Raw genomic sequence first — 25,035 nt, forward strand, 5'->3', positions numbered from 1 at the left:
AAAAGGAGGATGTGTAGGACAGAAGAAGATGACAAGGAGGATGCGGAGGACAGAAGAAGATGAAAAGGAGGATGTGTAGGACAGAAGAAGATGACAATGAGGATGCGGAGGACAGAAGAAGATGACAAGGAGGATGTGTAGGACAGAAGAAGATGAAAAGGAGGATGCGGAGGACAGAAGAAGATGACAAGGAGGATGCGGAGGACAGAAGAAGATGAAAAGGAGGATGTGTAGGACAGAAGAAGATGAAAAGGAGGATGCGGAGGACAGAAGAAGATGACAAGGAGGATGCGGAGGACAGAAGAAGATGACAAGGAGGATGCGGAGGACAGAAGAAGATGAAAAGGAGGATGTGTAGGACAGAAGAAGATGAAAAGGAGGATGCGGAGGACAGAAGAAGATGACAAGGAGGATGCGGAGGACAGAAGAAGATGAAAAGGAGGATGTGTAGGACAGAAGAAGATGACAAGGAGGATGCGGAGGACAGAAGAAGATGACAATGAGGATGCGGAGGACAGAAGAAGATGAAAAGGAGGATGCGGAGGACAGAAGAAGATGACAAGGAGGATGCGGAGGACAGAAGAAGATGACAAGGAGGATGCGGAGGACAGAAGAAGATGAAAAGGAGGATGTGTAGGACAGAAGAAGATGAAAAGGAGGATGCGGAGGACAGAAGAAGATGAAAAGGAGGATGCGGAGGACAGAAGAAGATGAAAAGGAGGATGTGTAGGACAGAAGAAGATGACAATTAGGATGCGGAGGACAGAAGAAGATGATGAGGATGCAGAAGACAGAAGAAGATGACAAGGCAGAATCAGAGAGAGGAAAAAAAGTCAGAAGGCAGGGACGGAGGCTGGAGAACTAGATAAATAGAAAAAGGCTGGGGTAGCTGAACCAAGAGGAAACAGACAGAAAATAAAAAGAGGAGACAATCTCCAATACCTGCTACACAAAAGCTGTGAGGCTTGGTCAGGATTAAGAGCTGAGGCATTGGTCTGGTCCGGCACTTCTGGTCTCACCACTTGGGTGGTGACTGAGATAGGGGAAGACAGGACCTCCACATAACCTCCTCCATGTTGGATGGGAATGTAGGTCCAGCAAGGGAAGAGGACTAGTGACCCCAATAGGTTTAAATCAAACTTGGAAACCTGGAGAAAAAACAAAAAAAACAAAAACAAAACATACTGTGCTATAAATCCACAGTTACCCATCCAACTTAATGCAACAGTTCGAATATATCAGGAGTAATAAAGACACAAAATCACAGCCGATTTAATATTGTGCAACAAGCACCATTGATAATGCAGATTTAATTTAAACCCCGGCAGCAGAAGTTGATAACAGTGCAGTCAATGACTGGATTGAAAAGCGATACACACTCACCTTCTCTTTGCTCCACAGCCTGTCAGTGAGCAGAACCAAGCCTCCACTTGGACCTTACATAGGGTTGAGGACCCTCCCCCTGTCCCAGGTAGCTGGATAATCACAGCAGAATTACAGGGTATTCCGTTCAGGCAGCAGGGAAGCAAAGGCTAAGTGAGTATAGACTGCTGCAGGGACTGACATTAAAGTGTAACTATGGGCAAAAATAAAATAAAAACTGACATATACAATGCCTTGAAAAAATATTCATACCCCTTGAAACTTTCCACATTTATTCATGTTACAACTAAAAACATAAATGTATTTTATTGATATTTTATGTAATAGACCAACACAAAGTGGCACATAATTGTGAAGTTGAAATGGTTTTCAAAATTTTTTACAAATAAATATGTGAAAAGTGTGGCGTGTATTTGTATTCAGCCCCCTTTATTCTGATACCCCTAACTAAAGTCTAGTGGAACCAATTGCCTTTAGAAGTCACCTAATTAGTAAATAGAGTCCACCCGTGTGTAATTTAATCTCAGTATAAATACAGCTGTTCTGTGAAGCCATTGGAGGTTTGTTGGAGAACCGTAGTGAACAAACAGCATCATGAAGGCCAAGGAACAAACCAGACAGGTCAGGGATAAAAGTTGTGGATAAATTTAAAGCAGCGTTAGGTTATAAAAAAAAAATAAAAAAAATATCCCAAGCTTTGAACATCTGGTAGAGCACTGTTCAATCCATCATCCAAAAATGGAAAGAGTATGGCACAACTGCAAACCTACCAAGACATGGCCGTCCACCTAAACTGTCAGGCCGGGCAAGGAGAGCAATAATCAGAGAAGCAGCCAAGAGGCCCATGGTAACTCTGGAGGAGCTGCAGAGATCCACAGCTCAGGTGGGAGAATCTGTCCACAGGACAACTATTAGTTGGTCTCTCCGCAAATCTGGCCCAATCAAGTCCTATTCGAAGTTTGCGAGAAGCCATGTGGGGGACACAGCAAACATGTGGAAGAAGGTGCTCTGGTCAGATGAGACCAAAATTGAACTTTGTGGCCTAAAAGCAAAACGCTATGCGTAGCGGAAAACTAAACACTGCACATCACCCTGAGCACACCATCACCACTGTGAAACATGGTGGTGGCAGAATGTTGTGGGGATGCTTTTCTTCAGCAGGGACAGGGAAGCTGGTCAGAGCTGATGGGAAGATGGATGGAGCCAAATACAGGGCAATCTTAGAAGAAATAAAAATAACAAGGGGTGCCTGGATCTACCACAGAATTCAATTAATTCAATATATAATATTTCAATAATGCACGTTATTTCATTCACAGCATACTTATGAATGTAGTTCGGGTGACCCGATTTGCATAAAGAAAAAATAGGAGAATAGATATCTCCAAAAGAAGGTCAACACCAAACACTATAATCAGTGCAAAATTAGTTTTATTACAAAAATGTACCAACTACCAGTACTTTAATTCATACAACACCAAAGGAAAGGGGATTTATATATGAGAACCACAGACTCATTTAAAAACATTGACAATGTTGTCAAATTAGTTTAAAACAGATGGAGCCGCGGCTGCATTCATCACACTCACACCACATTCACCATCCCTAGAATGATAATACTGAATTTATACTATGATATCCAAAAGAACAGCATTCCGATAGATTCAGTCAATCAATAAAAGGCGATATAACTGGTGTACTGGGTGGGTGAATAGCTGACCGAGTGTTTATCACTTCAATGAAGATCTCTGCTATTAAAGAGGAAGTAAACCCTGATGGGTTTACTTCCTCTTTGATTCCCTGCAAAGGTAAAGCATAATGGACTACTATGCATCGCATAGTAGTCCATTATGTGTCACTTACCTGACACAGGAGCCAGCAAAGTCACCGCTGTCCCCTTGTGTACGGAGCCTCCATCTTCTTGGTGGGTCTCGCTGCTCCGGCGCTGTCATTCGACGAAGCTGTGATGACGTCACTCCTGCGCATGCGCACGGGAGCCGCCACTCGCGGCATATCGCCGTTAACAGCGGCACGGTCAGTGCGCCTGCACGCCGCTGTCTACGGCACATGCGCCGTAGACAGCGGTGCCTGTCTTTTGGCAAATATTTCCTAAACCGTGTAGGTTTAGGAGATATTTCTTGGACCTACAGCTAAGCCTTAATCTAGGCTTACCTGTAGGTCAAAGTGGTTTGTAAGGGTTTACAACCACTTTAAGTATTTCAATATACAGCTACCGTTGGTAATAAAGCACTGGGTGCAGCTTCTTTACTTTGGTTTTTTTGATAAAGTGCATATGAATCTAAAGAGTCACCATTAGATTACAAATAGTTCATTTTTCGGGGGAGTACTGAAAGCGGGGAATGTATTTTCAATACAGAGCAATGTCATAAAAGGCTCATGATGCTCTCACCACCTCCGCTGTATTACGCTTCCATCCTTCGGGCGCATTCCTCTATCCCGCGGTGTCTCCAAATAAAAACAGCTGCTTCCCGGTTTGTTCTATCCTTAGTTTGCCACTAAAGATTACTTTCTTCATAGAAGAGGAGCGCTGTAAACTCAGCTCTTTACGTCCTTATATGTCGGCAATCCCCCTCCGATAGAACTACAAGCCATCCATCGCCAACATTGCATACAGAGAGCTTCAGGTCAAACAGCACGTGGTTCCGCTGTAGCATGCCGACTTCACTGTTGACGCGTTTCACTGACCAATTGCCGGCGGTTTCTTCAGAGTGAGTGTAACGTCTTCAGTGAGTGTGTTGAATACAGCCGTGGCCCGTCTGTTTGTTTTTAAACTAATTTGACAACGTTGTCAATGTTTTTAAATGAGTCTGTGGTTCTCATATATAAATCCCCTTTCCTTTGGTGTTGTATGAATTAAAGTAGTTGGTAAATTTTTGTAATAAAAACAATATTAAAAGAAAACCTGTTTGAGTCTGTAAAAGACTTGAGACTGGGGCAGAGGTTCACCTTCCAGCAAGACGAAGACCCTTTACATACAACCAGAGCTACAATAGGATGGTTTAGATTAAAGCATATTCATGCCCAGTCAAAGTCCAGACCTAAATCCAATTGAGAATCTGTGACAAGACTTGAAAATTACTGTTCACAGACACTTTCCATCCAATCTGACAGAGCTTGAGCTATTTTGCAAAGTAGAATGGGCAAAAATCTCACTCTCTAGATGTGCAAAGCTGGTAGAGACATCCCCAGAAAGACTTGCAGCTGTAATTGCAGCGAAAGGAGGTTCTACAAAGTATTGTCTGAACATAAATGTACCCCACACTTTTCACATATTTGTAAAAAAAAAAAAAAAATGAAAACCATTTATCATTTTCTTTCCACTTCACAATTACGTGCCACTTTGTGTTGGTCTATCACAAAAAATCCCAATAAAATACATTTACGTTTTTGGTTGTAACATGACAAAATGTGGAAAAATTCAAGGGGTGTGAATACTTTTTCAAGGCAGTGTATGATGCAGTCCATCAGTACCATTAAAAAATATTTTTTTCCCTCTAACATGGGCTTTCCTATCTATTCCGTTTGGACAGGGACCTGAAAGGGTGACCATACAACAGACAGGGACCTGAAAGGGTGACCATACAACAGACGGGGACCTAAAAGGGTCACCATACAACAGACAGGGACCTGAAAGGGTCACCATACAACAGACAGGGATCTGAAAGGGTCACCATACAATTGACAGGACCCTGAAAGTCACCCTCTATTATCTATTTTCCAGGAAAGAGCTGAAGGTTTCCTGCTGTGGGGTCATAATATATGGCCAGTGTTTTGAGGAGCCCAAGAGGCCCTTTCCTTGACTCCATATACAACTTACCTCACAAGGTATACATCCAGTAGAGTCCCTGACATAAAGGTTCCCATCATGCACTGGGCTGTCTCCTGTCCGGTAGTCTGATATGTACCCCACCAGGAGGAGGCGGGCTCTGGAGAGGACCACTGGAGGTTGGCTTACTTTCGTCTGCTGCAAACCCTGGTGTCTCCATTGCTGAAAATGCTCGGTGTCCCAGCCCAGGGCGGACACACATGGAGATTTCTGCAGGGACAGGAGCTGAGAGATTGTTGTGAAACTGCAATAGAAAAAGAAAATACCATATGTCACTTCTTGGTTTTGCCCATAGTTTATATTTTAGCTATATAGGCAGTAGGGTTGCACAGATACTGTTTATGTATTTTATTTTTTTTACACGGGAGAGTGCGAGTACCGATACTTTCAGTCAAGTACTCGCCAATACGGAGTCCTTTGCGGTACGATTTGAGCCCATACAATTATGGCTGCACCCATAAACACAAAGAACCCCAAATCACGCAAAGCTGAAGCAGATCTGTTATACATGCACATTTGTAGTTGCTATATACCCTGGTGTCACAGTGCACTGTGGGCATTCAAAAGAGATAGATTAGTGGAAGCTGTTTGCTTTCAGACTATCTCTATCTAAATCGAAAGTCCATAGGAGCCGTCTCAGTAGTCTGGCTGAATGGAGGAAATAGTGACAGCTGAGGTGAATAGGTCTCTAGCATCCATACCACAAGAGATTTCTGCACCCAATGACTTGTCCTGAAGGGCAGGACTGAAAACACTGCACTGAGGCTAATGGAGTTAAACAAGTCGAGGGCCAAGCAAAGCCTTCATAATGTCTTGTGCTGTGCAATGTAGGATGAACATGGCTACGCCCTCGCCTCTTAGTAAATCCGTTCCATCTGCTCTGTGACTATGCTGAGCTACACATATCAGGTTACAGTCACCGTGGTGTGAACTTTGCTATTGCAGAAGACTTGTTAAACTGATGCAAAAGAGAGTATGCAGCAGATGTGAACACGTTTTCCCTGTATTCCGTGTACAAAACCTTTGAGTACAAGCATATTCCATGTATGTCAGCTGGCTCGTTGGTCTAGGGGTATGATTCTCGCTTTGGGTGCGAGAGGTCCCGGGTTCAAATCCCGGACGAGCCCCACTTTTACTTTACCTACTTCACACCCGGCCCAAAGTAATACAGACACCAACACATTCTAGTTAAAGCAGAGTTCCGCCTACCCCTTTAAAAATTAAAAATCAGCAGCTACACATACTGCTGACTTTTTCATATTAGGACACTTACCTGTCTTGGAGTCCAGCGATGTCGGCATCACAGCTGATTTTTCCATCGGCAGGTCGAATGCTGTCGCCGTCGCCACTGCGGGTAAGGGAATCTGGTAGTGTAGCCTTTTGGCTTCATGGCCAGATCCCTACTGCACGCTGCGCTCTCTCACTGGCCCCGAAGAAGGGGAGGAGGAGTGTGACCGAGCTGCTGACGTAAGTCTCCCAGAAGTGGGGACAGGGTACCTGTAAAAAACAGATACCCGCTCCGCCATCCCCTGGAAAGTTCCAAATGTGGCACCAGAGAGGCGGAAGTTACACATTTGGGTGGAACTCTGCTTTAACCCCTCCGCTGCCAGGCCCTGTGCTCCATTTTGTACACTCAGGTGGCCAGACCAAGTTTGCAATTTTTACTTTGCTTTTTTATTTTTCATTTATAGCTTTCAGAATTTGTGAAAGATCCCCCCCCCCCCCCCCAAACCATATATTTTCTGAAAGCACATGATCAGTAGAATAAAAAGAAGGTGCTACTTTTTTTTTGACCTTGCGGTATTTGCGCGCATGTTTATCAAACCAATATACTTGCAAAAAATACACTAAAACCATTATTAGCAGATAAAAACACAGCAAATTTGAAAAAAATCCTACTAAATATAAAAGCTTAACCTGTATTGAGTTAATAAATAACAAATATTTGTAACTTTCAAAATTACATCTTTTTTCGAAATGGTGAAAATTGAACAGACACAAAAGTGTAAAAATCCAAATTTCTCTAAAAATCTGACGGTTTTCATTTTTCCCTTTCAGCTTTCAGAATTTGTGAAAGACCCCCCCAAACCTACGACCTCTAGAATAAAAAGAAGGTACTTGACCCCACGGTATTTGCACAAATGTTTATCAAACCAATATATATATAAAAAAAATAAAAAATACACTAAAATTATTATTAGCAGTTAAAAAAAAAAAAAAAAAAACAGCTAATTTTACAAAATTCCTGCTAAAACCCTACTAAATATAAAAGCTTAATCTGTATGGAGTTAATAAATAACAAATATTTGTAAATTTTAAATTGCGCCTTTCTGCAAAATGGTGAATGTACCCAGAAATTTCTCTAAGATCCCTTTCACACCGAGGGCGTTTTGCAAACGCTATAGCGTTAGGGTCGGTTCACACAGGGGCGACCCGTCAGGCGACTTAGCCGCCTGACAAGTCGCGTCCCGCTCTATGCAATGGAACCGTTCTAATCGGAGCGACTCAAGTCGCTCCGACTTAGAAAAAGGTTCCTGTACGACTTTTGGGGCGACTTGCATTGACTTCTATACAGAAGTAATTTCACAAGCCGCCGCTAAAGTCGGATCCCGGTCGCCTGAGGCAGTCGCGCTGCAAGTCGTGCTGCCTCAGTGTGAACGGGTTCTTAGAAATAATGCCTGCAATCAGCCCTCAAAATGCTGCAACATTGTCTCCAGTGAGAAAGCCCGTTTTACCGCCAACCCTATGGGCGGCGCAGGGTGAAAGCCCCCTAAAAATCTGGAGGTTTTCATTTTTCCCTTACAGCTTTCAGAATTTGCAATCCCTCAAACTAGACATTTTCAAAAAGCACATGGACAGCAGAATAAAAAAAAAAAAATGTATACCCATGAAGGGCCATGTTTACCTGCAGAGGGATGCACAGGTGTTCTATGCATCCCCGTACAGGCAGGTCTCATTTATGTCAATTGGGATGCAACGGCTACATAGGCATAGCTGCTGTCCGCAATCTGACATCCGTGTGGGTACACGACCCTGAATTCAGACAGTGTGAGCTTGGGGGGACATGCATGCGGACCTACATGGATGTATAATTGGGAGTAGGGATGAGCTCAGGCGTGTTCACATGGAACATGTGCAGAGCCCGCCAGGAAGTCGGTGCAGCGCTGTGCTAATCACAGGCAGTGAGACATTGCCCGATCTCTGCAGCTGCGCATCGGGGCAATGATTTGCGCATCGCTGCACCGACTTCCTGGCGGGCTCTGCACGTGTTCCATGCAAACACGCCTGAGCTCATCCCTAATTGGGAGCAACGGCTCTGTTCATGCAGGTGCTACATCCCAAATGACGTCAATGGGACTGCCTGCAGAGAGAGATGCATGGAACCCGTTTGCATCCCTGTAAATGTACGCTGTGTATGCCCTGTGTGAACAAGTCCACGCAAGCACACCGATTGGGTCTGTCCGTTTTTCAGGTGGGCCCAATCGGACCACCCATTGATCTCTATGGAGAGACTGATGTAAATGGCCATGTGTCTGTTACACCCGCCTGCATCCAATCCAGTCCTCTAAAAACAGACAGATGGGGATTCCATTCCCCATCCATTTAGCAGATCGGATCGCTCCGACTCTATCCGACCGTCCCATAGCGGAGCAGACACAGACTTGGCATTCGCCTGCTCCGCGGGGATCAGCAGACAGATCCCCCCCGCTGAGCAGGCGGATCTGCTTGACAGAGTCCACTCCATGTGAAAGGGGTCTTACCAGGAGCGATCGGTCCATTAGGGGGTGCTGCCCCTCCCCTGCAGGGTGCTGGACTCATACGTTTGTATGAGTTTTATTTTTTTCAAGCCACATGATTAGAGCCTGAGGCTCTAATTGGCTTGAAAAAGGTTGGGCTCGGGGCACAGAGCATTGCACCCCAAACCCACCCACTTGTGACAATAGCGAATTAATATTTGCCATCATCTTCCAGCTTCTCCTCCTGGCCAATCAGAATGGATCTGGTTGGCCCGGAAGAAGGAGAAGCTGAGGTATCCATGGAGGGGCGAGTGTGCGTGGGGGGGGGGGGGGGAGATCGTCGCCGTGGAGGGTGGACTTGGGGGGGGGGGGGGGGTCTTACTATGTTTGCGTTTTTGGTTTTTTACATTTTGTTTTTTTTACAGTCTTTTTTTTAATATTTTTTTGGGGAGGGGGGTTGTTTGGTGATATGGGGGTCTGTTTATACCTCAGATATATCTCTTTTTTGAGACAGAGAAAGGGACTGAAGGTAGTCCCTTTTCTCTGTATCACTTTACTTGAATGAATGAAAAATCTGTATAGAGTTTCCATTCATTCAGAAAATTGAGTCTGATATATTGTAACCGCGAGTGTCACAATGTATCAGCTGTCAGTGTCAGTGGGCACATAGCAGTGATCAGTAGCGATCACTGCTTGCGCCCTCTCTTCTACAGGGGGAGTTTAGTAAACAAATGTTTACTAAGCCCCCCCAAGTCCAAACTTCACACTCACCTGCAGGAGATCTGTGCAGGGAGAAGATGCAGGCGGAGGGAGGGGAAGGAGAGATGACGCTCCGAGTGGCCATGGATTGGGGTTGTGGGGAACATTTGGGGGGTGATCTGACTGGCGGGGAGGACACATCTGGACCCCCCCCAAGCCCCATGCAGCACCCTGAAGCTGATGGGAGTGGAAGCAGAGGGATGCCGGCTGATGATGGTGGCAGCAGGGAGTGGATTTGCGGGGGGGGGGGGCAGTTTTAGATGGAAGGGTGCAGCGGGGGATGGAGAGGCAGGGGGCAGGTAAGCAGTGGCATGGGTTGGTGAAGGGGGTCACATTAGGAGTTAATAACTCTGATGAGCGGGTTGTAATGCACTGATCAGAGTTATAGAATCGTTCTGCATAGTCTGCGGAAAAAAAAATTCTGATATAAGCTTATGGTCATTGAAGCTAGATTGAGAAACGGGTCCGTATGCCGTACTGACTAGGCCACCTGCAGGCACTTCTGTAGGTCCATAAAGGACATATGGACTTGGTAGTGAAAGAGATGAAGGGAAACTGTACTGTCCTTTTAGTACTGTAAGGGCTCGTTCACACTAGAGGCGCTCTATGAAGAGCGATCTGCTTTCAAATCGCTCGTCAGAGAGTGTTTGATATGTGGAATGGAGGTGTTGTATCGCCTCCTCACTGCCTGTTTTAACCCCTAAATTCAGGACTACCATGCTGCAACTGTGTACATTGCAGGTGCTGGAAACTGGGATGTTTTCAGCTTCCAGGGATTGTGTACAGATCCTTGCAACATGGGGCCGTGCATTATCATGCTGCAACATGAGGTGATGGTCGTGGATGAAGGGCACAATAAGGCCTCAGGAACTCGTCACGGTATTACTGTGCATTCAAAATGCCATCAATAAAATTATGTTCGTTGTCCATAGCATATGTCTGTCCATACCCCACCGTCACCATGGGCCACTCGATCCACAACGTTGACATCAGCAAACTGCTCACTCACACGTCGCCATACACGCTGGTCTGCCATTAGCCCTGTACAGTGAAAACCGGGATTCATCCACGAAGAGAACATCTCTCCAAAGTGCCAGATGCCATCGAATTTGAGCATCAAAGATGATTACGACGACAAACGGCAGTCAGGTTGAGACCCCGATGAGGATGACAAGCAGATGAGCTCCCCTGAGAAGGTTTCTGACAGTTTGTGCAGAAATTCCTTTGGTTATGAAAACCGATTTTTGCAGCAGCTGTCCGGGTTGCTGACCTCAGACGATCTTGGAGGTGAAGATGCTGGATGTGGAGGTCCTGGGCTGGTGTGGTTACACGTGGTCTGCGGTTGTGAGGCCAGTTGGATGTACTGCCAAATTCTCTGAAACGCCTTTGGAGTTGGCTTATGGTTGAGAAGTGAGCATTCAATTCAAGGCCAACAGCTCTGGTGGACATTCCTGCAGTCAGCATGCCAATTACACCCGCCCCCAAAACTTGCAACATCTGTGGCATTGTGCTGTGTGATAAAACTGCACATTTTAGAGTGGCCTTTCATTGTGGTCAGCCTAAGGCACACCTGTGCAATATAGACAAAGAAAGAATTGCTCCCGCGCTCGTGAAGGCGTTATTGGCATGGTGGAACTTTTGCAAAAAAGAAAAAGGGGGGGGGGGGGTAGAGATATAGAAGATGATCGTGCGTGTCCCGCTGCCTAAACTGACCAGGGGTGGTCTGAAGAAGGCTGAGTGGAAGAAAAGAGGTGGAAGGTGCGTGATCAAACGCTAGGATCAAGATAATAAAATTTATTCACATACAAAGTAGACAAATGCATATATAAAAAAGTTCCTACCTTTTCATAAAAACTGGGTTACAAAATATACACATTAAAAGTTTAAAAGTTGAAAATGCCCATGCAAGAGCAAGTACTCAAAGTGGGCTGACGTGTTTCGGGGGAATTCCCCTCTTCATCAGAGCCTTGCAAAAAGCAGAAAAATCTGTATAGTGCAGTAGACCAACATGAAAGGAATGGCTAGTTGGGACGTACCTCTGCAATAATCATGCTGTCTAATCAGCATCTTGATATGCCACACATGTGAGGTGGATGGATTATCTTGGCAAAGGAGTAGTGCTCACCAACACAGATTTAGACAGGATTTGTGAACAATATTTGAGAGAAATAGGCCTTTTGTGTACATAGAAAAAAAAAGTCGTAGACCTTTGAGCTCATGATAAATAAGAGCAAACAAAAAAGTGTGTGCGCGTGCGTGTGTGTATTTATATTCAAGTAACTAAAGACTCCAGAGACCGACACAAAGATAAGATTCTGAGATGTGACAGCTGACCAGAGCAGTGGAAGAACTTAAAGCGGGATTCCACCCTAAAGTGGAACCTCCGCTGATCGGATCCCTCCCCCCCTCCGGTGTCACAATTGACACCTTTCAGGGGGGAGGGGGGTGGAGATACCTGTCAAAGACAGGTATTTTCACCCACTTCCGGGCATAGACTCCCGTGGGAGTCTACGCCATTTCCTGCCCTGCCGCGCTGTCTGCTGGGACACACGCGGGTCCCAGTGACAGCGCGGAGATTTCCTATTGCGCGGCGCGGGTCGCGCATGTGCAGTAGGGAACCGGGAAGTGAAGCCGATTTGCTTCACTTCCTGATTCCCTCACCTAGAATGGTGACTACAGCAGCCGAGAGCCGAGCGATCGATCGGCCTCGGTATCGCTGGAACCCGGGACAGGTGAGTGTCCATTTATTAAAAGTCAGCAGCTGTAGTATTTATAGCTGCTGTCTTTTAATATTTTTTTTTTTGGTGAATCCCTCTTTAAGGAAGGTAGGTACCAATGGATGGGTAGGTGGGGGGGGGGGGGGGGGAGACTACCTCCCAAACCGGTAACTTAATGGGCACTTTACAGATTTAATAATGGAGTTCCACCCAAAAGTGGAACTTCCGCTCATCTGTCTTCTCTCCCACTCCGGTGCCAGAATTGCCACCTTTCGGGGGGATGAAACGACAGTGTCATTTACACAGTCATCAGTATATTTTTATAGCACTGATCGCTGTATAAATGACAATGGTCCCAAAATAGTGTCAAAGGTATCCGATGTGTCCGCCATAATGTCGCAGTCACGAAAAAAAATAATAATAATCATAAAAATGCCATAAAATGATCCCCTATTTTGTAAACGCTATAACTTTTGCGCAAACCAATCAATATACGCTTATTGCGATTTTGTTTACCAAAAATACATAGAAGAATACATGTTAGCCTAAACTGAGGAAAAAATAAAGTTTTTTTTATATATTTTTTGGGGATATTTATTATAGCAAAAAGTAAAAAAATAATGCTTTTTTTTTCCAAAATTGTCGCTCTTTTTTTGTTTATAGCGCAAAAAATAAAAACCGCAGGGGTGATCAAATACCACCAAAAGAAAGCTCTACTTGTGGAAAAAAAGGATGTAAATTTTGTTTGGTCACACGACCGCGCAATTGTCAGTTAAAGCGACGCAGTGCCGAATCGCAAAAAGTGCTCTGGTCAGGAAGCGGGTAAAATCTTCTAGGAAGCGGTTAAGTAGACAGAACATTTATATTGTGAAAAGATATGAAATCAAAATTAGGGCTCGTCCGGGATTTGAACCCGGGACCTCTCGCACCCAAAGCGAGAATCATACCCCTAGACCAACGAGCCAGCTGAAGTTTACATGTAATAGGAGAGCCAGTTAGACAGGAAATAGCATTCCTGCAGCACTATATGTAGTTCATGACTGATGGACTTTCCAAACACGCCTTGTGTACACACCCCTCCCATCATAGAATTAGTCTAGTTACATTTTACAACTTGCAATGTGATCCCCACATTCCCGAGATTTCAAAAAGCTTCATTCGTGTATTGTAAAAGTAGGAGAGATTTCTCCGAAATGTATCATTTATAAATTCACCCCAAGCCATTATATTTTATCATACCTTTTTATCTCTGAATTAGTATTGTTATGATTAATTATTGACTAGATTTTCTCTTCGAGTGTCTTTTCCTCTCAGTGAAAATGCTGCGATGTGCTCTCCCATCGCAGTGCCCTGTGCTGGCAGAGTTGAGTGACAGTCACACCCCTCAGCACAGGTGTCCTCATAACAACTTTTACAGCGGAGGAAGAGAAGGGGCAAGTCTGATCAGCTCTTTTAGGCCTTGGTGCGTAATGTTAAAAAACTTTTTTACTGCTTCTCCTTAAAGTGGCACTAAAGTCCTGATACTTATCTCTCCTTTAACAGACTGACATCCCGCGCCAGCATCTTCTACCCGAGTTCTTTCAGGGGCTAGTTAGGATGTGGCTGTATTCATTGGCTGGTGCGCAATGACATCACACCTGCACATGCACGAGACTGGGGGCACGCCGCACCGGATGGCCTGAGACTGGGGGCACGCCGCACCGGACGGCCCGAGACATCATAGGATCAAGCATGAGGTCAACTCTCTTTCTACTTGAGTCATTTACATACATAAAGCAGGGCAAAGAGGCGACATGAAGCCAGGACATTACCAGAGGGCAAGGTCCACTATGCTGTGTACGCTACAGTGAGAACAAGACTGGTTCTATTTAAAAACAACCCCTCGCTACCATCTCTTTTATAGCAGTGACCCAACACAGATTCACCTTTAACAACGTGTAATTTCTCAGTTGTTGTCTGTACCTGCAGTATGGTACGGGTAGCTTTAGGAGACCGGTCCTGCCACAGTTGCTATTGGTACAGAAGGGGCAAGCATACTGCTGAAGGAGGTTTATTAGAGTTTGTGGTCCAAAACTGGGGATGCCCTACACGGGTTGTGGCCCATGACAGTTGTCGCTACCATCTCTTTTATAGCAGTGACCCAACACAGGTTAATCTTTTACAATGTGTCACTGCTCAGTTGTTTTCTGCACCTGCAGAATGGTGTGGGTAGTTTTAGGAGACCGGTTCTGCCACAGTTTCTATTGGGGCAGAAGGGGCAAGCATACTGCTGAAGGAGGTTTATTAGCGTTTGTGGTCCAAAACTGGGGATGCGCTACATGGGTTGTGGCCCAAGACAGGATGACCAGAGATTGGGGGCACGCTAGACGGGATAGTCTGAGACTGGGGGAATGCTACACCAGATGGCCCCAAGGCTGGGGGCACGCTGAGCCGGATGGCCCCAAGACTGGGGGGCATGCTACACTGGATGATTCGAACACTACCAAACATTTCTATTGTGCATCAGAAAAGATGCAAAAGCAGGGCTCGTCCGGGATTTGAACCCGGGACCTCTCGCACCCAAAGCGAGAATCATACCCCTAGACCAACGAGCCAGCTGAATTTATTAGCCACTGGAGAGCTAGTTAGACAGGAAATAGTGTCACCATAGCACTATATGTCATTCATGATTCAGGGCACGCCCCACCGGATGGCCAGAGACCTGGGGGGGCACGACCCACAGGATGGCCAGAGACGGGGGGGGGGGCACGCCCCTCCGGATGGCCCGAGAACGGGGAGGGCACGCCCCACCGGATGGCCCGAGACCGGGGGACACGCCACACACTGGATGGCCCGAAACTGGGGGCACGATATATGGGATGACTCGAACATTATCAAACAGTTATATTGTGCATCAAAAAAAATGCAAAAGCAGGGCTCGTCCGGGATTTGAACCCGGGACCTCTCGCACCCTAAGCGAGAATCATACCCCTAGACCAACGAGCCAGCTGAATTTAATAGCCACTGGCGAGCCAGTTAGACAGGAAATAGTGTCACCATAGCACTATATGTCATTCATGATTTATGGCACGCCCCACCGGACGGCCCGAGCCCAGGGGCACGCCCCACCGGACGGCCCGAGCCCGGGGGCACGCCTCACCGGACGGCCCGAGCCCGGGGGCACGCCACACACTGGATGGCCCGAGCCCAGGGGCATGCCACACACTGGATGGCCTGAGACCGGGTGCACGCCACACACCGGATGGCCCGAAACTGGGGGCACAATATATGGGATGACTCGAACACTATCAAACGGTTATATTGCGCATCAAAAAAGATGCAAAAGCAGGGCTCGTCCGGGATTTGAACCCGGGACCTCTCGCACCCAAAGCGAGAATCATACCCCTAGACCAACGAGCCAGCTGAATTTAATAGCCACTGGAGAGCCAGTTAGACAGGAAATAGTGTCACCATAGCACTATATGTCATTCATGATTCATGGCACGCCCCCCCGGATGGCCAGAGACCCGGGGGGCACGCCCCACCGGATGGCCAGAGACCCGGGGGGCACGCCCCACCGGATGGCCAGAGACCCGGGGGGCTCTCCCCACCGGATGGCCAGAGACCCGGGGGGGGGGGGGTCGCCCCACCGGATGGCCAGAGACCCGGGAGGGGGGGGCTCGCCCCACCGGATGGCCAGAGACCCGGGAGGGGGGGGCTCGCCCCACCGGATGGCCAGAGACCCGGGGGGGGGGGCTCGCCCCACCGGATGGCCAGAGACCCGGGGGGGGCTCGCCCCACCGGATGGCCAGAGACCCGGGGGGGGCTCGCCCCACCGGATGGCCAGAGACCCGGGGGGGGGCACGCCCCACCGGATGGCCAGAGACCCGGGGGGGGGCACGCCCCACCGGATGGCCAGAGACCCGGGGGGGGGGGGCACGCCCCACCGGATGGCCAGAGACCCGGGGGGGGGGGCACGCCCCACCGGATGGCCAGAGACCCGGGGGGGGGGGCACGCCCCACCGGATGGCCAGAGACCCGGGGGGGGGGGCACGCCCCACCGGATGGCCAGAGACCCGGGGGGGGGGCACGCCCCACCGGATGGCCAGAGACCCGGGGGGGGGGCACGCCCCACCGGATGGCCAGAGACCCGGGGGGGGGGCACGCCCCACCGGATGGCCAGAGACCCGGGGGGGGGGGGCACGCCCCACCGGATGGCCAGAGACCCGGGGGGGGGGGGCACGCCCCACCGGATGGCCAGAGACCCGGGGGGGGGCACGCCCCACCGGATGGCCAGAGACCCGGGGGGGGGCACGCCCCACCGGATGGCCAGAGACCCGGGGGGGGGCACGCCCCACCGGATGGCCAGAGACCCGGGGGGAACGCCCCACCGGATGGCCAGAGACCCGGGGGGGGGGCACGCCCCACCGGATGGCCAGAGACCCGGGGGGGGGGGGAACGCCCCACCGGATGGCCAGAGACCCGGGGGGGGGCACGCCCCACCGGATGGCCAGAGACCCGGGGGGGCACGCCCCACCGGATGGCCAGAGACCCGGGGGGGCTCGCCCCACCGGATGGCCAGAGACCCGGGGGGGGGGGGGCTCGCCCCACCGGATGGCCAGAGACCCGGGGGGGGCTCGCCCCACCGGATGGCCAGAGACCCGGGGGGGGGCTCGCCCGGGGGGGGGCACGCCCCTCCGGATGGCCAGAGACCCGGGGGGGGGCACGCCCCTCCGGATGGCCAGAGACCCGGGGGGGGCACGCCCCACCGGATGGCCAGAGACCCGGGGGGGGGCACGCCCCACCGGATGGCCAGAGACCCGGGGGGGGGCACGCCCCACCGGATGGCCAGAGACCCGGGGGGGCACGCCCCACCGGATGGCCAGAGACCCGGGGGGGCACGCCCCACCGGATGGCCAGAGACCCGGGGGGGCACGCCCCACCGGATGGCCAGAGACCCGGGGGGGGGCACGCCCCACCGGATGGCCAGAGACCCGGGGGGGGGGGCACGCCCCACCTGATGGCCAGAGACCCGGGGGGGCACGCCCCACCGGATGGCCAGAGACCCGGGGGGGGCACGCCCCTCCGGATGGCCAGAGACCCGGGGGGGGCACGCCCCACCGGATGGCCAGAGACCCGGGGGGGGGCTCGCCCCACCGGATGGCCAGAGACCCGGGGGGGGGGCACGCCCCACCGGATGGCCAGAGACCCGGGGGGGGGGCACGCCCCACCGGATGGCCAGAGACCCGGGGGGGGGGCACGCCCCACCGGATGGCCAGAGACCCGGGGGGGGGGGGCACGCCCCACCGGATGGCCAGAGACCCGGGGGGGCACGCCCCACCGGATGGCCAGAGACCCGGGGGGGCACGCCCCACCGGATGGCCAGAGACCCGGGGGGGCACGCCCCACCGGATGGCCAGAGACCCGGGGGGGGCACGCCCCACCGGATGGCCAGAGACCCGGGGGGGGGGCACGCCCCACCGGATGGCCAGAGACCCGGGGGGGCACGCCCCACCGGATGGCCAGAGACCCGGGGGGGGCACGCCCCTCCGGATGGCCAGAGACCCGGGGGGGGCACGCCCCACCGGATGGCCAGAGACCCGGGGGGGGGCTCGCCCCACCGGATGGCCAGAGACCCGGGGGGGGCTCGCCCCACCGGATGGCCAGAGACCCGGGGGGGGGGGGGGGGCACGCCCCTCCGGATGGCCAGAGACCCGGGGAGGGGGGCACGCCCCTCCGGATGGCCAGAGACCCGGGGAGGGGGGCACGCCCCACCGGATGGCCAGAGACCCGGGGGGCACGCCCCACCGGATGGCCAGAGACCCGGGGGGGCACGCCCCACCGGATGGCCAGAGACCCGGGGGGGGGGGGCACGCCCCACCGGATGGCCAGAGACCCGGGGGGGGGGCACGCCCCACCGGATGGCCAGAGACCCGGGGGGGGGGGAACGCCCCACCGGATGGCCAGAGACCCGGGGGGGGCACGCCCCACCGGATTGCCAGAGACCCGGGGGGCACGCCCCACCGGATGGCCAGAGACCCGGGGGGCACGCCCCACCGGATGGCCAGAGACCCGGGGGGCACGCCCCACCGGATGGCCAGAGACCTGGGGGGCACGCCCCACCGGATGGCCAGAGACCTGGGGGGCACGCCCCACCGGATGGCCAGAGACCCGGGGGGCACGCCCCACCAAATGGCCAGAGACCCGGGGGGCACGCCCCACAGGATGGCCAGAGACCGGGGGCGCGCCCCACCGGATGGCCAGAGACGGGGGGTACGCCCCACCGGATGGCCAGAGACGGGGGCACGATATATGGGATGACTCGAACACTATCAAACAGTTATATTGTGAATCAAAAAAGATGCAAAAGTAGGGCTCGTCCGGGATTTGAACCCGGGACCTCTCGCACCCAAAGCGAGAATCATACCCCTAGACCAACGAGCCAGCTGAATTTAATGGCCACTGGAGAGCCAGTTAGACAGGAAATAGTGTCACCATAGCACTATATGTCATTCATGACTAACGGACGGACTTTCCAAACACTCCTTGTGTACACACCCCTCCCATCACAGAATTAGTCTAGTTATATATCCATATAACAGAATAGCTTGTTCTGCTATTTAGGTGAAGCGCTTTGTTGCCTGGGAGCTGTAAAATTCTACCCACATGTAGGAGAAACAGCCAGATGTTAAACAGCTTTATCGGCTTACTGTAAAATTAGGAAAGATTTCTTGGAAATGTAGAATAAAAAATAAAATTCACCTCAAACCATTATATTTTATTGTACCTTTTTATCTCTGTATAGTATTGTACCCTTGCAAGTTACGATTAATTATTGACTACATTTTTGATTTAGGCATCTTTTCCTCTCAGTGAAAATGCCGAATTGTGCTCTCCCATCACAGCGCCCTGTGCTGAGCTGAGTAACAGTCACACTCCTGATCAGCTATTTAGCTGTTTAACCCTGCGGTGGGGTAAAGGTAAAAACATGTGGTTGAGCGGCATTTTTACTGCCCCCCTTCCCAACTACTCCCACTTACAGTGGTACTAAAATCTCAATACTTACCTCTCATTCAACGGTCCGGCATTCCTCGCCAACATCTTCTACCCATGATTCAGACAGAGACAGAAGTACAATTAAATCACACTTAAACAAAAAAATATACATTAAATAAAAAGGTAAATAGAAAAAGCGTAGTCAGAGCATAGCCAGAGTCCAGTAACCGGATCGAGTAGTCAGCCAGGGCAGAGTTCAATAACCAGATCAGGTAATCAGCCAGGCCAGAAGTCAGGGATCCAAGTACAGCAACAGCAAGCAGGATAAGGAGCCAGAAGGGATGTCAGCAAGCCAGTCTTTAAACAGAACTGCGGGAGATGGTTTCTTGTGATGTGACCAAGGCGAAGGCAGGAGGTGAAGTGAGCTGGACAGCTTTAAGTAGGCAGGTCAGACGAGCATCATCAGGAACAGCTGGTAACTGTGGAGAGAGATGAGAGCTGACAATTAGCCAACAGCTGAGCAGCCAGCCCAGAGAAGGAAGGGCTAAGCCAGCCCTGACAGTACCCCCTTCTCAATGACCCCTCTCCCTCGGAGGGCCACCGGGCTTGAGGGGAAACCGTCTATGGAACTCGGAGGAGGACAGGGGCATGTACGTCCGAGGATGAAACCCAGGAGCGTTCCTCCGGACCGTACCCCTTCCAATGCACCAGGTACTGTATGCGCCCACGGAACCTACGGGAGTCAACAATGGATTGTACCTCATCGTTCTCAACCTGAATAGAGTTGAATAGAGTGAGGTGGTAAATCGGTTACAGAACAACAGTTTCAATAAGGAGACATGAAACACATTTGAGATGCGCATACTAGGAGGAAGGTCCAATGTGTAAGCCACTGGGTTAATCCTGCGAAGGATACGGAAAGGCCCAATAAACCGAGGTGAAAACTTCAGTGAGGGAACACAAAGCCGGAGGTTGCAAGATGACAGCCAGACCCTGTCCTCAACCTGGTAGGAAGACGCAGGCAGGCGTCTGCGGTCAGCATGGAGTCTGTATCTATCTTTAGCATGACACAAAGCCTCCTGGACTTGTACCCAAGTGGAACGAAGACTATGGAGATGCTCCTTTAACGCAGGAATACTCTGCGGAACAAACGAGTCAGGCAACATGGAAGGTTGGAAACCATAATTCGCCATAAATGGAGACAATCGGGAGGCAGAATTCAAGGCACTGTTGTGAGCAAACTCTGCCTATGGTAATAGGTCTGACCAGTTGTTATGGTGGTCAGAAATATAGCAATGTAGGAATTGCTCCAAGGACTGATTGGCTCGCTCTGCGGCCCCATTAGACTGCGGGTGATACGAAGAAGAGAACGCAAGCTGTTTTCCCAACTGTGCACAAAATGCTCGCCAGAACCGGGGGACAAACTGACTGCCCCTGTCCGAAACAATCACCTTGGGTAGTCCATGTAAGCGAAAGATCTCCTGAGCAAAAATGGAAGCCAGTTCCTTAGAGGTGGACAACTTCTTAAGTGGAATACAATGACACATCTTTGAGAACCGGTCAACCAACATAAGGATAACAGTGTTGTCTTGGGAGTTGGGCAACTCCACAATGAAATCCATTGACAGGTGAGTCCAGGGCCTCTCTCCATTGGGTATGGGTTGTAGGAGGCCCACTGGAAGGTGTCGTGGAGTCTTACTCTGAGCACACACGGTACAGGCAGCTACGAAGGCAGTAACATCAGCCCATAGACTAGGCCACCAGAATTGTTGGGAAATGGCCAAAATGAGTTGATTCTTCCCAGGATGGCCAGCTGCCTTGGGAGAATGGTAAGTCTGGAGCACAGCAATACGGAGACTCTCTGGGACAAAGCAGCGGTCACAAGGTTTCTCAGAAGGAGCATGGACCTGAGCAGCAAGAATTTTGTCACCCAAAGGAGAAGTAAGACTGGTGCGAACCGTAGCCAAGATACGATCAGGAGAAATCATAGGAACCGGAAACGACTCCGACTTGGAAGTGGAGGAAAATTGTTGTGACAAGGCATCAGCCCTTACATTCTTAGTAACGGGTAAGAATGAGACAATGTAATTAAAGTTCGACAAGAAAGGGGCCATTGCGCCCTTCTGGGCGAGAGTCGCTTAGCCTCAGACAAGAATGTAAGATTCTTATGGTCAGTAAGAATCAGAACAGGCACAGTGATACCTTCAAGGAGATGTCTCCATTCTTTTAGGGCTAAAAGGATCGCCAACAGCTCTCTGTCACCAATCTCATAATTGCACTCAGCAGGTGACAATTTCTTGGAAAAGTAGCCACACGGATGCATAGCGCTCTCAGAGTAAGGACGCTGAGACAGAAGGGCTCCAACTCCAGTCTCAGAAGCATCAACTTCTAGGATAAAAGGCAACGTAGGATCAGGATGTGCCAACACAGGAGCAGAAACAAAGGCAGCCTTGAGAGGCAAAGGCCTGAATGGACTCCGGAGACCAACTCTGTGGGTTACTGTCCTTTCTGGTCATATCAGTCAGGGGCTTGACCAGAGACGAGAAGTTACGAATAAACTTTCCGATAGTAGTTGGTAAAACCCAGGAAATGCTGCAGAAGACGTAAACCCACGGGTCGAGGCCACTGTAGGACTGCCGAAAGTTTCTCTGGGTCCATCGAAAAACCAGCAGTGGAAATGACATAGCCCAGGAATGTAACCTGTTCACGATGGAACTCGCACTTCTCCAGTTTACAATAGAGATTGCTGCCAGATAACCAATAACCAGCGGAAGCCTGGGAGAGGAAATAACTTGGAATTGGATTATCTCATGGTGAAGAGCCTCTACAGCTATGGACAACGGAACCGTCTCATGAGTCACATGGGCAGGCTGTAAAGGTCTCCCGTCAAGAGCCTCAAATGGCAAGTGGAGTGTCACGCAACTGCAGCGGAATCGAGTGCTGCGAAACAAATGCAGCATCAATGAACAGGCCTGCAGCCCCAGAGTCATTTAGAGCCTGTATCTCGATGGACAACTCAGCCCAAGAAAGGGTGACCGAAACCAGGGGCTTATCCTTCTGGATAACTGGGGACGAAACAACGCCACCTAAAGTCTGTCCATGACAGGACCTCAAGGTTTGGGCGTTCCCTGGAAGGGTAGGACAAGACTTCAAAAAGTGACCTGCCTGGCCACAATAAAGGCACAATCTCTCCCTCCTCCTCAAGGCTCCCTCGTCCGCAAGAGAGACGTGTGAAGCCCAGGTTCATCTTCACTGACCGACTCGGTACCAGGAGGCATGGGAGGTGAAGGAGGCATGGGTGGGACTAAAAAGCTCGCAGGCAAACGTACAGGAGGCCTCTGCAAGCCCTTCTTAAGAGAAAGTCTTTCTCTGAGTCTGGAGTCAATGAGGATGGCAAACGAGATCAAGCTCTCCAGCTCAGTGGGTATATCTCGGGCTGCTATCTCATCCTTGATGGAATCCGAGAGACCATGAGAAAAAGCAGCCACGAGGGCCTCATTGTTCCAAGCAACCTCTGCTGCCAGAGTACGGAAATCAATGGCGTAGTCGGCAACATTTCTCGTACTCTGTTTGATGGACATGAGGCACTTGGCAGCAGAAGCGGAGCGTGCGGGAACGTCAAATACCCTTTTAAAGGAGGCCACAAACTCAGGGTAACTCAAGACAACAGGTTTTTGCGTCTCCCATAGAGGGTTAGCCCAGGCCAAGGCTCTCTCAGAAAACAAAGATATCACGAAACCTACTTTGCTTCTGTCCGTGGGAAAAGCCTGGGGCAGCATTTCAAAGTATATCTCAATCTGATTGAGAAACCCTCTGCATTGAACTGGATCACCCCCAAATCACTGGGGAAGCGGAGAGGAACCAGACATAACTCTTATAGAGGTAATATTCGAGGCGGTTGCCTGCACAGAGACTGGCGCAGCAGCAGGGACAGTCTGTGACTCAGGTTGTACCGGAGCAGCCACCGCGGGGGATTCCAGGTGAGCCGTGCGACTCAGGAGCATTTGTAATGCCATGGCTAACTGATCCATGTGGTGATCTTGCTCATCCAATCTGGAAAAAATATTACCAACAAGTGGATTGACTGTATTTTCCGAATTCATGGCCTTCACGTATTGTCAGGAACCATGAATCAGACCGAGACAGAAGTACAATTAAATCACACTTGTTTATTAAATAAAAAGGTAGATAGAAAAAGCGTAGTCAAAGCATAGCCAGAGTCCAGTAACCGGATCGCGTAGTCAGCCAAGCCAGAGTTCAATAACCAGATCGGGTAATCAGCCAGGCCAGAAGTCAGAGATCCAAGTAGAGCAACAGCAAGCAGGATAAGGAGCCAGAAGGGATGATCCAAGACTGGGGGGGGGGGGGGCACGCCACAGGGGATGATCCAAGACTGGGGGGGGCACGCCACAGGGGATGATCCAAGACTGGGGGGGCACGCCACAGGGGATGATCCAAGACTGGGGGGGCACGCCACAGGGGATGATCCAAGACTGGGGGGGGCACGCCACAGGGGATGATCCAAGACTGGGGGGGCACGCCACAGGGGATGATCCAAGACTGGGGGGGCACGCCACAGGGGATGATCCAAGACGGGAGCATGCCACAGGGGATGATGCAGGACGGGAGCATGCCACAGGGGATGATCCAGGACGGGAGCATGCCACAGGGATGATCCGAGGCTGGGGGCACACTACAGGGGATGATCCAGGACGGGAGCATGCCACAGGGGATGATCCGAGGCTGGGGGCACACTACAGGGGATAATCCAGGATGGGAGCATGCCACAGGGGATGATCCGAGGCTGGGGGCACGCTACATATAGCGCAGTAGGGAACTGGCTGTGAAGCAGAAAGGCTTCACTGCTGGTTTCCTATCTCTATCTCCCCTAGTAAACATGTGTGTGCTTTGATCTGTTTGTCATTGGAGAGTAAGGATGAGCTCCGGCGTGTTCACACAGCCCACGTGCAGAGCCCGCCAGGAAGTTGGCGCAGTGCTAATCACAGGCAGTGAGACATTTCCCGATCTCTGCAGCTGCGCATCGGGGCAATGTCTCACTGCCTGTGATAAGCGCAGCTCTGCACGGACTTCCTGGCGGGCTCTGCACATGGATCATGCGAACACGCCGGAGCTCATCCCAATTGGAGAGTATCCTCCCCGCTTCCTGTACTAACAGGAAGTGAGGGGATGTCTCCTCGGTTAGGACACAGACAACAATAAAAACCTGACAGAGCATATAATGAAGACATTTGGTAGTCTCCCGGCTCATTAGAGATAAGTACACGTTTGTTTTGTACCTGTAGCTGAGTGGCAACTGGGGGCAGAAATTCTGAATGCACCTGATGACATCATCACAGAGCCCAGGGACCCCTGCCCCTCCTCCCTCCTCCTGCAGGTAGTCCAGGACATGTCTGTGAGCAGCCTGCAGCCAACCACTGACCTGTAACACAAAACATCCTCATTATACAGACACTTCTATCATTCCCAACCCCAGTCTGCAGCACTCACACCCACCTGGGCCCCTGGGAGCCTCTCTGCTTCCATAGCAACAGCAGCCCTGCACCTCTCCTCCTCTCATCCATCCATGCTTTCAACTTCGAGGAAGTAATGGCAAAAA

The 25,035-nt window shown here is 50.8% G+C and overlaps 1 protein-coding gene and 6 non-coding genes across 8 annotated transcripts in view; 1 reads left to right on the forward strand and 6 right to left on the reverse strand.

Moving 5' to 3' along the window:
• CTC1 (CST telomere replication complex component 1) overlaps positions 1 to 25,027 on the reverse strand; it is a 101,996-nt gene extending 76,969 nt beyond the window's left edge. Inside the window, exons 1-4 of one of the 2 annotated variants that reach the window (XM_077470612.1) lie at positions 24,933 to 25,027; positions 24,716 to 24,858; positions 5,222 to 5,474; positions 943 to 1,148 (exon numbers count right to left, since the gene is read on the reverse strand). In XM_077470612.1, the coding sequence (XP_077326738.1) occupies positions 943 to 1,148; positions 5,222 to 5,474; positions 24,716 to 24,858; positions 24,933 to 24,962 (632 nt within the window). In that variant the 5' untranslated portion in view covers positions 24,963 to 25,027. The remainder of the gene's footprint in view (positions 1 to 942; positions 1,149 to 5,221; positions 5,475 to 24,715; positions 24,859 to 24,932) is intronic. The other variant, XM_077470613.1, reaches the window with a different exon arrangement.
• TRNAP-UGG (transfer RNA proline (anticodon UGG)) lies at positions 6,286 to 6,357 on the forward strand. The gene has a single exon. It is a non-coding gene; the product is annotated as a tRNA-Pro (tRNA).
• Positions 13,336 to 13,407, reverse strand: TRNAP-UGG (transfer RNA proline (anticodon UGG)). Its single transcript has one exon. It is a non-coding gene; the product is annotated as a tRNA-Pro (tRNA).
• Positions 14,966 to 15,037, reverse strand: TRNAP-UGG (transfer RNA proline (anticodon UGG)). The gene has a single exon. It is a non-coding gene; the product is annotated as a tRNA-Pro (tRNA).
• On the reverse strand, positions 15,357 to 15,428 carry TRNAP-AGG (transfer RNA proline (anticodon AGG)). Its single transcript has one exon. It is a non-coding gene; the product is annotated as a tRNA-Pro (tRNA).
• Positions 15,771 to 15,842, reverse strand: TRNAP-UGG (transfer RNA proline (anticodon UGG)). Its single transcript has one exon. It is a non-coding gene; the product is annotated as a tRNA-Pro (tRNA).
• On the reverse strand, positions 18,795 to 18,866 carry TRNAP-UGG (transfer RNA proline (anticodon UGG)). The gene has a single exon. It is a non-coding gene; the product is annotated as a tRNA-Pro (tRNA).
• Positions 25,028 to 25,035: the final 8 nt, after the last annotated feature.

Source organism: Lithobates pipiens, unplaced genomic scaffold (assembly GCF_037356315.1).
Source record: "Lithobates pipiens isolate NorthernLeopardFrog02 unplaced genomic scaffold, aLitPip1_a1.2 Scaffold_8, whole genome shotgun sequence".
Taxonomy (NCBI): domain Eukaryota; kingdom Metazoa; phylum Chordata; class Amphibia; order Anura; family Ranidae; genus Lithobates; species Lithobates pipiens.